Consider the following 21,115-nt stretch of genomic DNA (forward strand, 5'->3'; position numbering starts at 1 on the left):
AATTTAACCTGTTGTATAAAATAAGTTGATCTGAGACTACCTGGGCGGAAGAAGTGGTAATAAACAACCAACATTTCTGAAAGTTCTATATTCATATTATATATTTATAAGACGCATTCAGAAACGAAATAGCCATTCCACACAATAGTTACGAGACATTTAACATTTTCATTTCACACACAATTTGAATGCAATTTGGTGTAAAATTAATCACTTGTAAGTCTAGTCCATTACTACCTGATGCATTCGAATACGAGATGAAACGAATTCTTAATATTTAACGATACAAACAGCCTGTTAGGCTCGATCCAAATAACTACTATTAGTTCGTTTTCTTTCTGTATCTATTGTGTTCACATTATACAATCTGCATTCGGTACAATTTCAAACATTGTATCAAGTCGAAGCTATGACCTATTTTCTATGCATTGCATGTGACGCGATAACAAAGGGAAGCAATGCAATACAACCAATATTGTCAACCCTATGTATCTTATTAGATTTGATAATTTTTTCCAGTTTCTTTACCTATGAGCAGATGACAGAAGTTAGTTCTATCTATACAAATGATTCAGTCAGCCTTTTCATCTTGCTTATCTGTAGAATTTTATATTATTAATCAGATTTATACATAATGTCTCTGAGATGCTCTGGACTCAAATAAAACAAAACAATATTATTAAATTGATTTATTACTTAATTACACTATGCGAAAAACACTAGTTATGCAAAATGAGAACAATAAGGCAAATTATACAAACAGCACATTAAAAAAATAACTTGTTGAACTATTTCATGAACGTCGGTAACTTGTTTAATCTAGGGCGAATTGGAAATATCCATGTTGTCTGGAGAATTCTTTTCATCTCCTAATTCAGGGGACGTATTTTCAACAATGGAAGTATTTTTCTCCTCAACAACCGGGGGAAGGGCTGGAGTTATATCGCGCGACTTCCTGTCGTGAGGCGTCTTCGAGTCTCTGATAGACCGACTTTTCGATCTGCGGCTTCTAGACCGCGATCGCTTTCTTTCTCTTGACGAAGTTCTTTTTCTGTCTCTGGATCTGGACCGTTTCCTGTCTCTAGATCTGGACCGTTTCCTGTCTCTAGATCGGGACCTCTTCCTGTCTCTGGATCGAGTCCGTTTGCGTGACCTAGACCTTTTTCTTTCTCTAGAGCGAGACCTTTTTCGGTCTTTAGAGCGTGATCTCCGCCTAGACCTGGATCGCTTCTTTCTAGATTTGGATTTGGATCTGGACCGTCGTTTGGAGCGCGATCGATCTCGTTTCCTATCCCTGTCCCTTTCCCTGGAACGTGACCGCTCCTTCTTCTTTATGGGCGTTCTCTCCTTCACTTCTTTTCCCTTTTCTTTCTCCGGTTCTACCTTCTCTTTCTCTTCCGTTGGTGAAGATGCTTTAGATTTAGTCTCGGAATTGACTCCATTAGTCTCGGATTCCACAATTTCAACTTTCGATTCTTGTTTCTCTTCTTTGGGTGGTGACTTGGATTTTTCCCGTTTTTCTTTTTCCTTCTCAGAGTCTTTCTTATCTTTGCGATCACGGTCACGGTCACGGTCGCGGTCACGATCGCGATCGCGGTCACGGTCGCGGGATTTATCACGTTTGGATCTTGAAGTGCGGTGACGTGACCTAGATCTAGAACGTCTAGAACTGCGGTGGCGAGAGCGAGACCTGTACAAATTGAAACATCTTAATTAGTTAAGTTTTTATCTAATATCTTACCCTACATATGTTAAGATATTTTACATATTTTAATACTTATCACAAAATAAGTTAAAACTTGGAACCATGTCTTAGTACCAAGATTGAGTGTATATTCTTTCTTTTACTTATGTTTTGACAAGACAATAATTCGCAGATATCTTACCATCATCTTACCATTTTATATTATTACCATTTAAAATCGTAAGTTAAATAGTAAAAGTAAACACTTACTCTTTTCATGGAATACATATTTCGTTGGAGCAATTATCATCAGAGTGTATTTAAAAAGATCTAACTTTTGTATACCGAAATAACCAACAAAACACTGTTACATTACCTAGAACGGTGTCGGTTCCTAGATCTAGACCTCCTCGAGCGATGTCTAGACCGCGAGCGTGAGCGCTTGGCGCGGTGGCGCGAGCGGGAGCGGCGCCGCGAGCGAGAGCGGGAGCGAGTCCTGACACAAACTTTTATATTAGCAATCTAAAACTTTTAACAGTAAGGAGGAAAGTTTTTTTTGTTTGCTTGTTATAATTTAACCCAAAAAGTACTTGGATCAATTTTGTTTTTTCATCTTTTTATCTTGACAAGTAACATAGGCTATTTCTTACACCTGTTTAACCCTGTATTAATTTGTAAATATTATTTGTACATAAGGTGGTCTTATGGCTCAAAGCCATCTCTGTCAGGACAAAACATATGCACGTCATGTTTAGGAAGCCAACAACAACAAAAACTAAAAAAAAACAAATTAGAAGTCTTACTGTACAAGACTAGCTAGAGATGGACAACAAAATATTTTGTGGCATGATTAGATATACTTAGTCGAGAATTATGATAAAACTGTAAGAATAAGTTTGTTTTTAATAAACAAATAGACGAGGCAACGCCGCATTTCGGTCCCTGGAATTGATGGTAATGGTTTTATTGTAAGGAAATGTTGGTAAATGTTTTTGTAAGGTATATCATAAATAAATTGTTAATTGGAAATGATTGTTGACACTACCTTACAATTAGCTAAGAGCTCTGAATAAAGTTACACATTCAATGCTTAAAACGGCAGTTACGACTACCTACTGGTAAGTGGTACAAACAATAAACATTTTCAAAATGTTACATAAATATTTAAGAACTAACTATGCTTTATTTTAAAAACAAACTTGAAAGTTTTAGTTGCATTATATAATGTTGTTATTGTTTTAATATTTTCAGAGCAACAACAAAGACTGAGTTTGTAGTAAGAGTAAGTTAAGTACTAAGATTTAACATAATTATTGTTTGTTGAAAAAACCTTTATAATTATGATTTCATTGTTATAAAATACATTAAGCTATAAGAATATATATTTTATAATTTAAAATTAATCATCAATATGCATAACATGCCTAGTGGTGAAAAATAACTTGTAAAATGAACCCCATTACACTTTAAATCTAATGCAAATGAATAAAGACAGCAACTGACTTGCAATAATGGAACAATTTGCAATCAGACAAGTTATAATTGCACAATCTATGAACAATGACAGCTTCATTACATAAAAACTTGTCTCATTGCTGTTGAGGAGAGGATTATTATAATAAATTGTTAAATAAGTGTAGACATTACCTCTACGCAGTACATTCGAGTATTAACGGAGCACGATTGAGCTGACTAATCAACGCACGCAAACGCTGCTTCATATAGCTACTCTGCAATGTAACAAGATCGCCACAAACACATTACATATGTTGCAAGTCAGTCGCTACCCTTACTGATTAGTTATTAAACAACTTCCTATAACATATTCTCTTCTTTACTTGCAGTGGGGTTTGGATAGGTGCATATAGATAACGCAGGATCGTAAATGATAACAGAATCAAGTCAATTGTGAGCTCATGTACACAAAGTGTGACAGATAAAAACATGATAAAAGTATTATGGGTTGGCTATGTGTGTAAAATATATGCCAATATATGCATATATTTATGTTGAACATAGTTTATTCTTGTGTCCTTAATTATATAGTGCTCAACTTGATTCTGTTAGAGAACACAGCATTAAGTAAATGATGGAATATTAAATAGTAAAAGAGTACCTCCGTTTGTCCTTAGATAACAGTCCAATAACTGGGTCAATTGCTGCAGAGATTAAATTCTGTGCTTCTTTCACCCTGCACATTGCTTCTTCAATCTCACGTTGGGCAGCTTCATTACTCTTTGCTTGAGGTTTGCATATAGCTTGGGTTGCATGATGTACCTTAAAACAACAACAAATTACACATAATAATTGCAGAACATGTAAATTATAAAACAAATGGAAAGCAGTGTCTCAACTAAACTTAAGAAACAATATTAAAATCTCACCTTTATTGTTTGTCCCTCTACCGTGGTATCATTTAACTGTAAAGCTTTCAATACACTTTCTTGTTCAGTCATTTCAACCAACGCATACTTGAGTTTATCTGCATCCCGTTCACAAAAGCGCAGGTATGCTACTTCCCCAGCCTGACAGAAGTGATCAACCAACTGCTGATGAGTCAGTTCACCCACATTTATTACTAACAACGTTCTTCGGATCTCCTCTATCTTGCGTGAATCATATGCAGCTGGGATAGGCGGGTAGGGCGGCAAACCAGCTGCCGCCATTTTAGGGTCATATGTTTGTATGACTTGATTTGGCGGCATTCCCTCCAAAGAATTAACAACGTGAGCTGGCAGACGCGGCTCAACCGTGTTAAAACCCGGCACTAAAGTGCCATTACTGGACATTTCTAGCGCTTTATGTTCGTCTGGAATTTCACCAGATTGCATAGGTATGACGATTAATGCACGATCTATGAACACCGTGTTTGTCATGTGCTGGGCGACATTTACCGTCGCCGCATCGTAGTACTTCACGTAACATATTCGGGACTGCACCGGACAAGACACGTCCCTAATCGTGGGATACAATCGAATGTCATCAATCTTCCCCAAGTACCCAAACAACGTTTGCATTTGGTCTTTGGTAGCTTGGGGCGCAATATTGGTGACCTGTATCACCCTCGTACTGCTAGAAACCATTTTTGAAGACTTACACATGGAGGCGACTCATAAAGTACAGTTTTTCAACGAAGAATAATCCTTTTCAAGTTGTGTAATTTCTGCTACATGATGAATAATGATTATTTATTATTCATTATTAGTCTTGATAATATAGAACTTTCTTGAAATTTAAAGGTAAGGAAATTCGCAACACACGCTGGAGAACAGCAAAAAATGACAACTGACAGATCACAGCTGTCAAAAGGTGACGCCGAAAATACGCGTCGTGTGAAATTTGACAAACACAGTATATATAATACACGCGAACAAGTAAAAAATAAAAAGGGAGAAAAAGTAAATAAAGAAGAAAAAAAATATTGTTACGTAGGCAGGTTCTCAGCTATTTAATTATTTAGTAATCTGTGCCAATGATCTTATTGTAAAAATGTTACAAGATACAGGTTTAATTATTTATTTAATGTACTCAAAAAAAGTATACACAGGTATAGGTTAAAAAAATTAAATACGCACTTTGCGTTTTAATTCATCATACGTCGGTTATAAAGTATGCATACATGGATAGTTTATCTATAAAAAAGCAATAAAGGCGGGATTTGTAACAAATACTTAAAAAATATAAAAAAATCTCTGAGATTTTTTAAGCGTACGAGCAACAATGCCCATCCACGATAAATTAGCGGATTTGAAATTTAAACTCAATTCAGGTAACAAGTTCACGTCAATATTATAACAATGACAACAAAAAGACTTTGTAAATTAATACGCTAAAATATTTAAATTATTTCAGCCATGAAACAAAAGTTAAGAAAGGAAATAATTGTACATTCACTACGCAGTAAAGAAAGTAGTGTTACTGAAGAAATTTCATTAACAAAAGAAGAAAACGAATCTTTCATACGACAAATTAATGTAAGGAGTGCAAATTATAAACTTTCTTAAATACCAGACGCACCGCTGAACTAGGGCCTCGCTCAATTTGATATTATCTGTTCGATTTGTTTTATAAAATCCTCGATCTTTTTATGTACAAAAAAAATCGAACACAAAAAAATCTTCCAATTTGGTGTAGATCATCTTCAGCCCATATATGTTCCCACTGCTGGGACACAGGCCTCCTATGAGGGTTCAGGCCATAATCCACCACGCCAAGTGCGGGTTGGCAGATGTCACATGCCACCGAACTTTTAATTCTTGGACGTGCCGGTTTCCTCACGATGTTTTCATTCACCGTTTAAGCAGTGGAGATGTTATCTACATGCGCAGATAAATTGAAAAATCAATTTATTTCCTGCGCGCTCGCCCGGTCTCGAACCCCGTCTTATCGATTTTGAAGTCCGAGGTCCTCACCACTGAGCCACCACTGCTTTTTGGTGTAGATATATGAATCGTATTGTACTTTCAATCGTGCATGATATGTGCTTATAATTATTAGGAAATAAATGTTATCAGCTTCTTATCATGGTTTATTATTTAAAAAGAATCTTCAAGAAAAATATTTCGTTACCAGATTAGTTGCACTAACTCTATGTTGGTTTTGAATTTATTATGTATATATTATGAACTTATTATATATTAAATATAACTATTTTTCGTAATTTATTAAATTATAATCATGCAATACTCTTGTTATTAGGAACTTACCTCTCAGATATCACAAATGAAATCTCAAATAATAATGATAGATGTTTGTAGAGCGTCTGAGGAGTCCAAAATAAATGTAATTGAATCAAATTTGAACGATTACAAAAATGGGTATGATGAACTGTATGCAAAAGGTGGGTCATATATTTTTATAATAACGCTTCATTAAATTTCATAAGAGAAGAAGAATTCAACATTATAAATTCGCCTAAAATGCAACACATTTTCAAAACCTCTTTGAGTTTAGTCATAATTTAGCAAACATACAAAAAAGATTATTACATCAGTCGCATATTCGCCGATCACAATGCCTCACAATCGCAGACAAGTGTGACATTTGTGGTTTTAAATACAAGGTATAGAATTACATATTTCAGTCCAGCGATCTAATTACAATTGCATCTAACAATGTATGCATTTCAGTCCTATAATGGATTAGTGGCTGGCTGTGGCTGGGTGGGGGCTAATTTCACGCATTTACAAGCATTCACTGGGTGGATTCTCACTGGATTACGATTGGAACTATGTATACCAGGCATTAAAAATTTACTTATCTTTATAGAACGTGATGTATTCGAACAGCAAAATAAACAACAAAAACAAAAGGAAGCTGAGGAAGAAGAGATTGAGAGGGCAAAATTAATTAAAGTTCTAGAAAAGAATGAACACCAAGCTAAGGAAGCGGCGGCCATTGAAAAGGAATGTGAAGCTATAGAGCGAGAATGTAGTGTTTTAACGGTAATTTAAATAATATACATCTTGATCTATATTTAGTGGTGTTTATATTGTTTGAGGAGGAAAATCTTCGGATAGAATGTACTATATACAAAATTCGCTATATTAAAATTTTAACTGAGCTAAAACAAAACTTTTAAACCCTGCCATACTAAACTGTAGCAAATAACGTGCATGGATGAGAAATATGGTAAAAGAAAGCTTACATTTTTACATGGCTGGCAACACTATTTGCGTCAATCAATGGTAATTTCTTCAGTTTTAGGTGTGTAGGTACGCGTTTTTATACTAATGTAGCGATTAGAATTAAGTTTGTCATTTGTTATGCAACTGTACAAATTGTTACGAAATATTTTTTATATTTTACAGAAAAGAAACAAAGCGATAATGTTGAAACTAAGAAGAAAGCTTATCGAAACGGAAGATATAAGGCGCGAACTCACTAAGAAAAAGGAAAATACTGAAACAATTCAAGAATTTAATTAATTAATTATATTTGTTTAAGAATTTTTTACAAGTTTGCATAACTATGAAAATAAACAACTCCCCATTTGTTTATAATTTTATTTAAATTTAACCATTAACAAATATTAATACAAATCTAATAAATAATAACTAGGTACTAGAGAATATAAATTACTAACTGGGTTTTGTCAGGACGAACAGAGACTACCATTAAACACAAAGTACGAAAAAATTAAGTGGTGACTTGCTTGGCTTTGAAAAGACATTTGCAATCATTTGTACCGTCTATATTAATTTAATTGTCTAATTGAAGGAGCAAAGCAACACTTCGCTTTATCCAATGGGCGGACGGCATATCTGATGGCAAATAAAAAGCCAAAACGAAGTTAGAAGAATGACCAGTTGTAGCAAGAACACCCTTTCTTTCTAATGTTTTGTAAAGGGGACATCTATATCTTGAACCCTCAACGAAGTCTTTTTTTAACTTGGGGAAGAGCCACACAGCGGGCATATGATCATTTAATATCTTTGGTAACTGTTCCCCAACGACGTGTTTCTCACGATCCCAACGTCCACCATCCATGAACAGACCTTGTACATAAACTCCAGACTCCGGTGGGGTAGTTTCATAATCAACTCTCCTTACTTCGAAATCAAATATAAGCAAATCAATTGGAATTTTCTTAGCGCGCGCGAAGTTCTGAACGGAACCTGTCAAAAACGCTTGGGTGAAAAAGAAACCAGACAACCAAAAAGTAGGTGGCTTTCCATTTTGATACCAATCTTCTAACATTGCAAGTCGCTCAATAAAATCCGCTATATAACTTGGTAATGGTTTTAAGCTAGGATAAGACACTTTTGACCAGTTATTTGGTATTCTTCCTAGAAGCATAGCATTTGCTTGTAAATCTAACGCAGGTGACATCACAATAAATCCCTTAACAGCTTTTTGTAAATCTAGTAAAGAAACTTTTACTTCTCGCAAAAGTTTATTAAATCTTTCCATTTCTTGTATGAGTACCGTGTTCATCGATTCATTATAATCAACTGGATACTTCTTTTGTGACGTTTCGATATCGAATGGTTCGGGTAATTTAGAGACGATTTCAGTAGCCATTTGCATTAAAATAACTTCAGTGTTACCACCTTCACCGCCACTACCTGTACCTTCTACTAAGACTAAAGCAGCTGCGAGCTCCATGGAAATAGTATAATCGCGTGTTATTCCAGCATTCATATGTAATCCAAATACTTCTGGGGGTGGATTAACGGGGACAGATTCTATGTGTTTAAGATAGTCTTGATATTCACACCTACGAGGAAGACCATATTGTGGCCCTACATCACAAAATGAGTAGTTTGGATCATTAACTACCCCGGCATTTACGTAGTTATCCAAAATTGTAACAATCAACCGTCTATCCCAATCGTCGGTAACTCTACCACCATAGTTACATTCTCCGGTTAAATATTTTATTGCAACATATTGGATTTCTTCATATTGATTCAAAAACATTTGCAACTGCATGACAGATATATGAAAATCAGAATCGTTAAAGCCGTATTGAATATTCCATCCCAAAGGGCCAAACTTTTTTCTTTCCTGAACCACTGCATGAAAAAAGCTTATTCCATACAACAATTTACTAAACGCTTTGTCTTTACCAGGACACCCCTCATAAAATTCAGGTTCTTTTAATGGTTCGGATAAGTAAGACCGATTTAAATTATGTTGCAAACCTGTAGGTGGCTCATTTGTCATCTTTACTCCGACTTGTAGTACAGACTGAGGAAATCTATCAGAAGGGTAGCTAGTCAACCATAATCTAAAGCTAAGGTCAGTATTAGTCAAATCAAAACCTTCAACAATTTTTTCCAATACAGGTAACCAAGAAACAGCTAAATGACAGTTTTGTAAACATACCCATCCACCTTCTAGTTGTGCCCTTTCAATCATTGCTCTAGCAATAGGTCCTTGTCCTTGTCCTAATGATATGGAATTAAATCTATGAGAGTAACCCATTCTTTCACAATATTTCATGAGAGCTCCCATTGGGTCTGAACCAGGGGATAAAATAAATATTAAAGGTGCAAGACAGTTTGAGTCACCAAAAGACTTAGCGATATCAAATGGTGGTGGGGTAATATACTTAATTCCCAATTGCTTTTCTACGAAATCAGTCATGGCAATTTTTAATTTATCAGGTCTTAAGACCCTTATAACTAACAGTTTTTGAAAGTTTGTCAGTTTTTCATCCCATTTATCTGGCAATGGTTTATTGTGCGGTTCTAGTGCGTCATACACGTCTTTCCACTTTGGGGTTGAATTGAGAAAGTGACTCTTAAAACCCTTATATGCACGTAAATCGTCCAATCTACAAATTTCATCCCAACTTTTATCTGGCAACCAATCAAATGGCTTTTTATGTGGATTCTCAACAGCAATACCACCTGTTATAAGGAATAAATATTCTTCGTGATCCATTTCACCAGTAGATAACATCATTTTAGAACACATAATAAATGAAAACATTAATTTATCTTTATCGAAAAGTGACCGGCAGACATTGCTATAAAGATTGTATGTAAATGTTTCTCTTAAAAACTTCAATCTCTTTTCTAAATCTTTAGATTTGTTTGCATTTTCAATGGATATTATATACAAGTTTATAAACCATGTGAGCGAATATTGGTACATAGGATCTACGTTTGGCAATTCAGTAACACAATAGTAAAGTACAGCTGAATGTGACGCTATTGGTCTGTATCCTAATCTGAACTTTTCAATGATCTCTTCTGTTTCCAAGCTAGCTTCTTGCTTCTTCATAATATCAATGGCCAGTAATTTAGACGAATCTAAAACTTCAATAGCGGATTCATCCTCTAAAATATCGCCTTTAGACTCTTGTAAAGTTCTTAAAATATCATCCTCAACTTGTTTAAGAGCAGCACGATTAGCTGCGCCTTGCACTATTAATTTTTCTCTCTTTTCCTGTAAGTCTGGTCTTTCCTTAGCAACAACAATACCGAGAAGTTGATCTTCTAAGCCGTCCTTAGTCAAGGCAAAATTAATGAGAGTAACCTTGTTAAATATTTCTGGTAAATAATGGGGATTTCTTAGTTTTGTTGTCATATAAAGTCTGAAATTTGGATGATATTCTATTACGTTATCACCCAATGCAATAAATTCTTTTCCAGCTTGAGTATAAGTATTTTTAAGTAAGACAGGGTCTAAAGGTGCCTCTACGTCCTCTAGAATACAGTCTATAAGCGCTGGTTTACCATACTCTAGACACGTCTCAATAACTTTCATGTAATTTCCGTCTGTAAATTTCATAATTTGTAAATCATTTGATTTTTCCATTGTCTTAATCCATTTGTTAGCTTGGCCCTGAGGATCTATGAGCAAAGACCACCTCATTGAATTATCCTGTATTATAGCATTATCTGTAGAAAACGAGTCTCTGGGTAGGCCGGCAATATACCAGTTTTGTATTTTTATATCTGTTCCTAAGATATCTTTAAATACAAAAGTTTCTGAATGGGGCATTTTTAAGTGAATAACGAGATCGCGCCAGTTTTCTGTAACTGCTGTACGTATAGGCAGAGTGTAAGGAGATAAATATGCAATTATGCCACAGGAGACTAAAATATCTCCAGCTAAATTATCATACAGCATTTGAAGATTTTCAGCAGCAGCAGTCCATCGTACTCTTTCACCGCCTAAGCCACCTATTAGTTTTTCTGCTCTATAAAGTTTGTCAATACACAATTGCACCTCATCCTCTAATGCTTTCTTTTTAATATTAGCTTCCTCCAATGCCTCGTTTAGTTCAGCTAATTTTGCTTCCAATCGAGCCACTGTGGCTTTTTTTTCTTCTAGAATTGCCATAGTTTCCGCAAATTCCCTTTCTGCTGCTTCCAACTTTGCTTTTTTTGGTGCAACGACTTTAGCTACGGCATCATACATATCCATAGCAATTATCCACTTACAAAGCCCTTCAGCAGCAGTAGATGCTTTTGCAATAATGTGTGGTTTGAAATCTTTGTTTGACAGGTACTCTTTTCTTATTTTTTGCATTACGGCAACGGGTATGTTATCTTTATCGAAATTTCTAAGTGAATCTAAGAAACTCATATCGCCTAATATTCTTTTACTTGGACCCCAATAGTCAAATATTTTTTTTCCTGGATTATCAGGGTCTGGTATTTTATCTGGGGGAATTTGTTTCATTACACAAACTGCTGCCATTACTAACTTTACCGTTGCCGGTGGGTTTTTCATCGATTTAACAATAGTAATATCAGCTGGTTTCAAAGTATTAAGAGCAGCTATAGCATCTTCTAAAATAGGTAATGCTAATGCTAAATCAGCTTCGCAATCTTTTTTGAGTTCCTGTGCGGCAGCTGCTTGAACATTTGCAACCTTTTGATCTTCTCGAACCTGAGCTGCAGCTTTATCTGCTATAGCTGTTTCAACTGCAATTTCCTCCATCATTTTGGTTGACTTTGCTGCCATAATGATGAGTTGAGGCTTCAGGGCATTAAGGTCACGCTGCATTATAGCTACAGCTTCAGCTGCTTGCATTAATTTATCTAAACCGTTAGTATATCTTAACTTAGCTGCACGTAATTCTCTTTGTTTTCGGTTAGTCAAGGTTGTAAAAGATTTTATCAAATCCAAATAAGATGCAGATGTTATATATGTTTTTCTGGCAAATTGATTGAAAAATTCAATTGAAACTTTGCGTGCATCAACATGGAATTGTTTGCATGCAATAACAGCAGCTTGTTTTACGGGATCTGGAACATTTACTTTACCCATATAATGATTGGCTACCATTTCCAAAGCTTCCTCTGGCCAGCTGTCATACCAATCAATGGTACAACAGTTAACCAATGAAGGATACAACCTAAGCCTTGTTCGGAATGAACTCCCAATTGGGCTAAAGCATAAAACAACATGAAGCTTTGCTTTACATCTGCCAACGAAAAATGAAAGTATCTGCAACGGGCTTATATCTAAATTTCTATTCCCGCCTTGTGCTGCAAGTCGCACCAATTCTAATATTTCTTGTTTTTCGTCTAGTCCATATAAGTTTGGTACTTCACCAGAGTTTAGTAAACTATCTAAATTCTGTATAAACACTTCTTCCTTAATTTGGCTTTCAGTAAATAAAAACGTGGTATCTTTGTTTAGGCCACCGGATTCACGTAACACTAATTTAATGTCATCATGCCAATCTTTAACACTATAAGATTTTGTGATTTCCGGTTGAAATGTTTGTTGCCCTAGAATCGTACTTGCTAATCTTGTTAAAGATTGCCTACCAGAGCCACCAACACCGACAAGCAAGGCATTACCCGCCGGCATAGAAAGAAGTCTACAAATTTTTGATAAATGTTCTAATGCGTAATCAAACAATACAATATTCATTTTAGCTTTATGCATGCTATTATATTCTGCAAGCATCGATATAGCAACATTTAGAACTACTTCTTTCGATGGCATTTCCTCGTAACGACGTTCTCCTTCAACGCTATCAGTGTCCAAGTAACAACCAAACATCATTTTTTTTATGTTGTCTTGCGTCACGTCACCATTATCGTCTTGATAAGTATCCAGAGCAGATTCAAACGTATCTTTCATAAAATCTCTAGTAGATTTTTTCAAAATATTGTAAAACCATAAACGGTCAGGTTCATCTACAAGCCTGTCATAAAATACTCTCATTATTTCATGCACCCAAACTCTTGTGAATGTCTTTTTATTGTCAGCGGATTCTTTTCTTAACAGAGCGCAACCTTGAATTACTCTAGAAAAATCTCGCAAATTAAAAATGTAATGCGATTTTGCGGGAGTAGGTCTTAGGCCTTCAGTAGCTTGGTCATATATATCCATAGTCGCAGCAATTATATTGACAATTATAGGTTGTGTATCCTGACCAAACCCATTTCTCCTCCAACCGAGTTGCAAGAGAGAAGTAAATATTTTTGACATACTTTCCTTAGAAAATTCGTTAATCGAATATATATTGTAATGCCTCAACATTCTGGGGTAAATAAGTTGTCTACTACCACCCACCGGACCAATAGCTCCGTAGAATATTGTATCATAGATGTATAAATTGTCTGTAGTTTTTAAATCGTACCAATGTTTTATGTCAAAATATAATCTTAATAATTCTATAGCTGGCTGCGCACCATAAACTTCTTTAGCGGGCATATTCATATCATCTATAAATATTATCGCTTGTTTACCTTTTGTAGGTCCATAATTATTTTTTCTTCTTTTTACTAATTTCGATATAACTAAATCTTGAGTCTGATTCGCTGAAGTAGTAGTAGTAAAAGTAATAAATCCAGGTGTATATTTTTCCATATCAATCATATTCATCAAAAAGTTTTGAACGTAGAAACTTTTACCAGTACCCGTGGGCCCAATTAATAACAAAGGTTTCAAAAACTTTGTGTGTAATTTTAAGAGAAATATATATTTTTCAGTCTCCAAGGTAGGAATAACAGTTTGAAGTAAGTTTATTTGCTCTTTAACCTGTGCTGCCTTAACGGCATCTGGCCAAGGTTTCCAGCAGCCTTTACTTTTATACATATAATAATGATCAATTATCATACCCTCCGTTGGGATAGATACATCGAGTCTATCTATTTCAGGTGGAATACCATTCTCCCCTTTAAAATATTCTTTAACTAAATCATCGAACCTTTCACGTGACTCAGTATTTAATATGCCTCCAACTCCCCATACAAAAGCAGTCATAAAAGAGGCTGAAATCCATGTTCTTGTGTATTTTGTATCTTCCTCACCTTCAATCGCACTATCCATAAGCATTTCTATGAGGCGAAGAGTGCTAATAACCAAATTCACTTCACCAGCTGTCACAAGTTGCGAACACTGTCTACGGACATAATACACCAACGGATCAAACAGCCATTCGCACATTGCAAAAATAAATTCATCATTTTCTTCTAGCCATATAGGATTCAAAGTATTTAACCAAGATTTGTAAAAAGGCATAAAGCCAAGTGATGCGGACTCCATATATATCATACCACAACGAGAAACAGTTGCAGGGGAGGCTTGAGCTAAATCCATTACTTCAAAAATCATTGACATAACATTAGACATAGCCATAACCTCGCCGGATGTGAGACATAGCTTTTTGTTATCATCCAACACCGTATTCATATTTTCAATCCATACGGCGTCTACTGGTCCATCGAAAACAATCCATTTTCTAACTGGCGTATCTTCCGAAGCGAAGTTTCTAAACATAGTTGCTACAATTCCATCAGTCCATTCGTAAGATATTGGATCAAAAGCTCCATATAGCTGACCCATTGTTACGGCTTTTGGATTCAGGACTTTATAGGTACAAGCACATCCATCAGGTTGCTTTCGTTCTTCCATTAATGTTAGGGCTTCCGATAAAACCTTAAGTGTCATTGATTTAGCTGAAAATGGGTCACCGACAAGCATAAATCCATGTCTTACAATCATCATTTCGTAAGTTTGAATGACCTTTACCAAAAAGCAGTCCATTGGTTGTAAATTATTTATTTCACAAACATCATGGCAGGCTTGTAAAAAATTTTCGTAATCAGGTTTAGGCAGAGTAATACCTGGAAATAAATCTGATATAATGCCTTCAAAAAGCGGTACGTCAAAAGACAAAAATTTCGGCAAATTAACATCTGTTATTGACCTCAACAACAGGATACTTTCACTTTCATTCGGGAAGCTTCTTTTTAAATTACCTGCAGCTGATAAAACTGTCTTAACAGCACGCATTCCATAATCATAATGATTTTGTGAAGATAATTGTTCCGAACACAGTCTGTAAGTTGTCACAATTTTAACTGATAAATTCCGAGCATCTATAAATCCAAACGAATACAATGATATTTCACCAATCATAGCATAATCAGGCACCATCATAGCGACTGTTCGAAACAATACTTTTAAATTGTCTGGTAACTCAGAACGCCCAGCATAACCAGGATTCATGGTGATACAAACGTAACAAGCTGGGTTCAAATTTAAAGTTGTACCTTCAAACTCAAATGTTTCTAAGTGTTGTCTTACTGCTTGTACAATACATAAAATTTGCTGTGCTATAACAGACAACACTTCGACTTCAATCCTATTAAATTCATCAAAACAAACCCAAGCACCACACGATGCCAAGCCCTTAAAAAACTTTCCCATTGCCTTATAATCTAGACCATCCGAACAATTGAATACTACACACTGAACTGCAAGTGCCTTTGCAAGATCTTTGGTAGTCTCAGTTTTTCCTGTACCCGCTGGTCCTTCTGGAGCACCATTTAAATGTAGATAATAGGCACCTATTAATGTTCTGTAACATCGATCTGTTAGTGGCGTTATAACGAGGCGGTCCGAGTTACCTAAGTATTCATAGGCATAATTTACAACAGCATTGATAATTTTTACAAAAACCCTTTCCTCTTCCCAGTAGTAACGCAACTGAGCAAGCCATTGAAAATCTGTAACTTCAGTTACGTTTTTCCCAATCAACTCAAATATAACATCTTTAGCATGTACATCTATTACAATAAGCGCTTTTACGGTTATGCTACTTAGTTTTGTAAGATCGGTTCTTCTTATAACTGCTACAGTTTCATTTAGTTGTTTTGTTAAGCCCACATGAAATTCCTGTAATTGACTAAGCTTGTGAGTATTCAAACATTCATGAACGTCAACCGCCCAGTAAATCTGAGAAATTGCTAAGACAACCATACCCTCCCATGACAAAATCCATTCCACGCGTCCCATATTAGGATAATCGTAATAAGATAACTCAGTTTCTGATTTCACAGCCTTAAGCATTTGATCTTCAACTTGAAGTAACCACTTTTCAACGGAGCCTCTTGCTGCTGCAACACTTATGATTTCGAGAAATTCAATCTGTTCCCCTTCCATTGAAATCATTGCTGATATGTTAAACTCAGGATCAAAAACTAATCTATTAATACCTTCAAAACATTTTTTGAGATGCGGTTGCACTTTAAGTGGGTTTTTAGTTTCTGATAAAATTTCCAACATTTCATCATTAGATAGGAAGAAAAACCTCGGAAAGTATAATCGTTTCTTTTCTAAATAATTATTGACGCCGTCATTTATCTTCTCAAGAAGACCTGAGGCTATTTTAAATGACTCTAAAACTCCGGCACCACCAGCGACATCCAAAACATGTGGATCTTTGTCCACAGAACCCATGTAACGTCGGTAAATATTATTGACTTCCACAAACATAACTCCCTCTTCTTGCATTTGCGCTACAATGTCTTTTGATGAAAATATTGGCAATAAATATAGCCACTGACTTTGAACCTTACCCCATTCGTCGATTGTTGAATTAACACGCATTATTTTTTCATACCAAGCCCTCACTTGGGCTTCGAATGGTTTTACAAAAGCGGAACCTCGCATACCGACAGTTTTCACGATATGATCATCTAAAACACTCTGAATATCATCAAGACCAGATAGTATATATATACCAGTGTCTTTGTAAGGGCTGGTTTTGAAACAAATATCAGTCCATTCCGCTATCATTTTATTTAAATTTGTTATTAACGCTAACTCTTTCGTAGCGGCTACGCTTACGATCTCGTATTGATCTATATCATCCCATAAATTAAAATTTATTATTTTTCGCAAGGTTGTTCCAGCAGTTGGTGTTAAATCAAACCCCGCAATCGCGGACATCTCATCCCAATGTCTTTGCACTAATGCTGGGTTACACATAATATGTGCCATTTGTACATTGGGCCGCCAATCTTTTATTTCAATTACACATTGAGCGCATAATTTCATGGGTGCGGGTAAATTATTTATATCAGGGTCATCAACAAGCCCCTGGAAACGTTTTTCTACACCTTCAGAGATTTGTTGTTTTATTTTAGTCCTGTACGCTTTAGACAGTTTTAGAAATTCTTTGTAGAAAAAGTCATGGTCTTGTTCAATTTTTTCGTGATCTAAATATTCAAAGGGACCATCCATCCAAGTATAATAGCTTCGTTTCCATCTATGAACTAGATGAACAAGGCTATGAAATGGCAATATAAAGTCTTTTAACTCTTCTAAATCTGCATATTGAGAAACGGGAAATTTAAAAGTTTTTTCTTCATTATTTATCCAAGCAACTAATTTATCACAATCAGCCAATCGATGTACAAGTTTACGCAAATGTTCTAAATACTGTAATGTATAATTAATGTCATCCATATTATCTAAAAGTTGTAAGTAAGGAATCATCTCTAAAACTTCTTTATTTAAGAATGCTATTTTTGATTGCAAGTTGTCTTCCATTTCCCCTTTAAACGTTTCATAAGCGGCGGCATTTTTCTCAAATATAGGTTTAATGTCTGTTAACCAATTAACAGTTTTCGTATTAGATGCCACATGATCAGGAGATAGAGATGTCATTTCTAATAAATTTGAAATTATTTCAATTTGCCTAAGAATTCTTTCCTTTAAAGCTTCAACTAACACCGTTTTGGCGTGTAATATATAAACGCCTTGTTCAATTAACTCTGCGGCATTTTCGGGCTCTTTAAGTGCTTTAGCAGCGATTATTTCGAATTCGTGACATATACTGTTGTTTTCGTCCATGTGGGTTTTAACAATACCGGCAATTATATCGTTTATAAATTCCATGGCTTTTCTTTTTAATCCATCAACCATTTTAAGCTGACATACAATAGCACAATTAAAATATTCATTTTCAAGGATCGCTGTTATATCAGAATCAATGCCTTGGAAATATCTTATTTTATCTCGTGATTCTTCGAATTCTTTAGCTTGTTCAATAAATTGCAGGAGTGCTGATTTAGCAGGAGCTCCATACAGCATACTGTATTCTTTTCTCAATCTGTTTAAATAATTGACAAGAGGAGAGAACACTTCAAGTAATACATTCTGTAATCGGTCGTGTCCATCTTTTTGTAGCCAATCATTGTATTGTACAGGCAGGGCATCGTAATTATATGGTATTTTGAGATATTGTTCAATAGGCATAAGTCGTTGAGATATACGAGATATAGCATTAGCAATATTATGATAAACCTCATATAAATTTTGGAGGGACGGTTCATAAAAAAATTCTCCGTCGAAATTTAAATCTATATTTAATATTGGAACGGAATCAGGATCTTGCAAAGAATCTATAATGGCATCGATAGATCGACGCATAAGCTCTTGAATTTGCATAGAAATCATTTTTGTAGCGCATTTAACAAATTCTGGAATACGCTTAGGACGCATTCCCCTCAAACATCGTGGATTTTTAAGCCATGTAACAAGAATTGAATACCACGTACTGGATACTAGATAGTCAGCACGTTTGATTTCTTCTAAAATTTTTGTTTGGAATTCTTCTAAATCCATCGGACCTCGAGCACGATATTTACTTAAGTTTATAATATAAGGAGGGAATGTTTTCTCTGAAGATTCTAGTACAAGCCTTATGAACGGATGTAAAAGTAATGAACCATCCTTAAGTTTTTTACGAAACTTCACCATTCGATCGAAGTTTGGTGTTACGCCATGGAACTTAAACGGAGGCTCCACGTATCGTATCCTAGAAACTCCAGGAACATCACGAATTACAGTTCTTACGGCTAAGTCGTGTAAATTCTTGTTCCATGCTTCTTTGCTCTCCTCGATAAGTTCTTCTGTTAACGCTGGAAAAGCATTACGAAGTTTAGCAGGTATCAATCCTATGATTTTTCTCTCCCATGATTTCAGCATAGGAGGCGGTTTGATTTTATCAGCACATTCTCTGAGTACCGCAATATGTCTATCTTGCGATATTTCTAAGTTATCTATTTCGCGCGGTAAATATAATGGACGAGCTATTTTGACCTTCCTCTCTGTAGCTTTCTCCTTCAATATTTTACGAAACTTGGCTTGTTTATCCTGAAAGTTAAAATCTTTAACTATGAATATGAACCATGAATCTATGCTTACAAGAGGAGTTTACAAGTTTATAAGTTCATACTTTTGTTTATATGAAATATACGTTTGATTTAATAAAAGCATTTACTTAAAATTAGAATCTAAAACGTCCTTGCGAAATTAATGTTATGTGTATGCATTTATACTTGTTCCAATTTATGAAAAAAAGTTTTAAACAAAAATGTAATTACAACTAAAAGACTAAGGCCTATACTATATTTATAGCAGAAGAAACATTCAAGAGGATTGCAAAAAAAAAAAACATTAACCCTGCATCATGAAGATAGCTAATACAATTCGATATTCAGATTTTTTTTATATATATATAATAGCAGCAAACGAGCAGGCGCGTCTCCCGGAGATTAACGCCGCCCATAGGCGTCCACGCAACCTGGAGAGTTGCGGGAGTGTTGCCGGCCTTTAAGGGAAATAGTGATATTTTAGTTTGTGGCTTGTCGTACGGTGGTGAAATTCAGCAGCTGGTATTGTTCCGAACAGCTGTTTGTTATATATTGTTCAGATGTGAATTTAGCATTCCTCTCAATATAGTACTAGTATTTTACCTTAATCCGATTATACGGTGGTAATGGTTCAAATGGTAGTTTATCCATTTTGTGAACATCCGGTATTGGCAACATCTTCGGAACTCGACATCCATTTTTAGTCGTCAGCAACTTCCTCAATTCACTTTCATCCATGTTTTAAATAAGAGTTAACTAGCACATTATAGTGATATTAAATATTAAATAAAAATAAAACAAAGTCATGTAATGTTATAAATTGAATAGACTCAGATATTGATAAATTACAGAATGAAAAGCTGTAGCCATGGTAACGTCATGGATACGTTTGTTTTGTAAATAAAATATAAAAAGTGATAGCAGTACATATGAGTATGTACAGGTTTTGTTCTAGAAGTAAATTGTATAGCAAAATTATCACAACTAAATGATGATGCCAATACATGAAACCTTCAAGGCAATTAAAAATATATAATCAGTATAAAAGGGATATGTAAACATTGTGAGAAATAGTGTAAATATCTACGAAATATTGTTACTGAAAATAAAAATAAAAAATAATTATTTGGACTCAATCCCATTGAAATCTATAAGTATAAAACTTAATGTAATAAAACAGTTACACAACTGTACCTTAAATGTTTTTTAAAAAGATTAGTTGCTATGAAATAGGGATGTTTTCCTCTTAATTTAATGGATGCTATTTTTTACCGTTTGTATGTGCGTTAATGATAACTATTGGGCAGATTTTGATTAAATTGTGTTATATGGTGGACAGACCAATATTAAGTTGAAGATGAAGACTGCATACATTTTATTTCATAAAAAATACTTTGTGGGGTGGCTAAATGCAAAAAATATCACTACCAAAATGTATTTAAACAGATATCGATAGAGATCATTGCATTGGTCTTTAAAAATGAAATAGATTTTTCTAAAAAGTTTTTTTTTTGCTAATTAGACAGTTGTCGAGACATAATATGCATCGAAAGTAAAATGTGAA

At 35.1% G+C, this 21,115-nt stretch overlaps 3 protein-coding genes across 3 annotated transcripts; 1 reads left to right on the plus strand and 2 right to left on the minus strand.

The window, feature by feature from the left end:
• Window positions 1–674: 674 nt before the first annotated feature.
• Window positions 675–4,985, minus strand: LOC119831679 (probable splicing factor, arginine/serine-rich 7). The gene is made up of 4 exons (XM_038355130.1): window positions 4,069–4,985; window positions 3,801–3,961; window positions 2,061–2,180; window positions 675–1,690 (listed from the first exon to the last, which is right to left on the minus strand). Exons 1-4 carry the CDS (start codon window positions 4,783–4,785, stop codon window positions 820–822), a joined length of 1,869 nt encoding a protein of 622 aa, XP_038211058.1. The 5' UTR covers window positions 4,786–4,985; the 3' UTR covers window positions 675–819.
• Window positions 4,986–5,404: 419 nt separating this feature from the next.
• On the plus strand, window positions 5,405–7,618 carry LOC119831930. The gene is made up of 5 exons (XM_038355500.1): window positions 5,405–5,453; window positions 5,537–5,658; window positions 6,383–6,524; window positions 6,809–7,128; window positions 7,495–7,618. Exons 1-5 carry the CDS (start codon window positions 5,405–5,407, stop codon window positions 7,609–7,611), a joined length of 750 nt encoding a protein of 249 aa, XP_038211428.1. The 3' UTR covers window positions 7,612–7,618.
• A 267-nt stretch (window positions 7,619–7,885) lies between these two features.
• Window positions 7,886–20,289, minus strand: LOC119831858 (dynein heavy chain 12, axonemal). The gene is made up of 2 exons (XM_038355413.1): window positions 20,155–20,289; window positions 7,886–19,552 (listed from the first exon to the last, which is right to left on the minus strand). The coding sequence occupies exons 1-2, from the start codon at window positions 20,287–20,289 to the stop codon at window positions 7,886–7,888; spliced, it is 11,802 nt and encodes a 3,933-aa protein (XP_038211341.1).
• Between the last annotated feature and the right edge of the window lie 826 nt (window positions 20,290–21,115).

Source organism: Zerene cesonia, chromosome 14, assembly GCF_012273895.1.
Source record: "Zerene cesonia ecotype Mississippi chromosome 14, Zerene_cesonia_1.1, whole genome shotgun sequence".
Classification (NCBI taxonomy): domain Eukaryota; kingdom Metazoa; phylum Arthropoda; class Insecta; order Lepidoptera; family Pieridae; genus Zerene; species Zerene cesonia.

Bases quoted from the DNA above. Each gene is read 5' to 3' on its own strand.
- LOC119831679 (XM_038355130.1), bottom strand. From the start codon at position 4,785: ATGTGTAAGTCTTCAAAAATGGTTTCTAGCAGTACGAGGGTGATACAG. The intron at 2,181-3,800 runs GTACTCTTTTAC...AGTTTGTGTCAG, and splicing joins TTATCTAAGGACAAACGGAG to GACTCGCTCCCGCTCTCGCT. The intron at 1,691-2,060 runs GTAATGTAACAG...CAATTTGTACAG, and splicing joins AGGAACCGACACCGTTCTAG to GTCTCGCTCTCGCCACCGCA.
- LOC119831858 (XM_038355413.1), bottom strand. From the start codon at position 20,289: ATGGATGAAAGTGAATTGAGGAAGTTGCTGACGACTAAAAATGGATGT. The intron at 19,553-20,154 runs GTAAAATACTAG...TTTAACTTTCAG, and splicing joins CACCGTATAATCGGATTAAG to GATAAACAAGCCAAGTTTCG.
- LOC119831930 (XM_038355500.1), top strand. From the start codon at position 5,405: ATGCCCATCCACGATAAATTAGCGGATTTGAAATTTAAACTCAATTCA. The intron at 5,454-5,536 runs GTAACAAGTTCA...AAATTATTTCAG, and splicing joins GAAATTTAAACTCAATTCAG to CCATGAAACAAAAGTTAAGA. The intron at 6,525-6,808 runs GTGGGTCATATA...CAATGTATGCAT, and splicing joins TGATGAACTGTATGCAAAAG to TTCAGTCCTATAATGGATTA.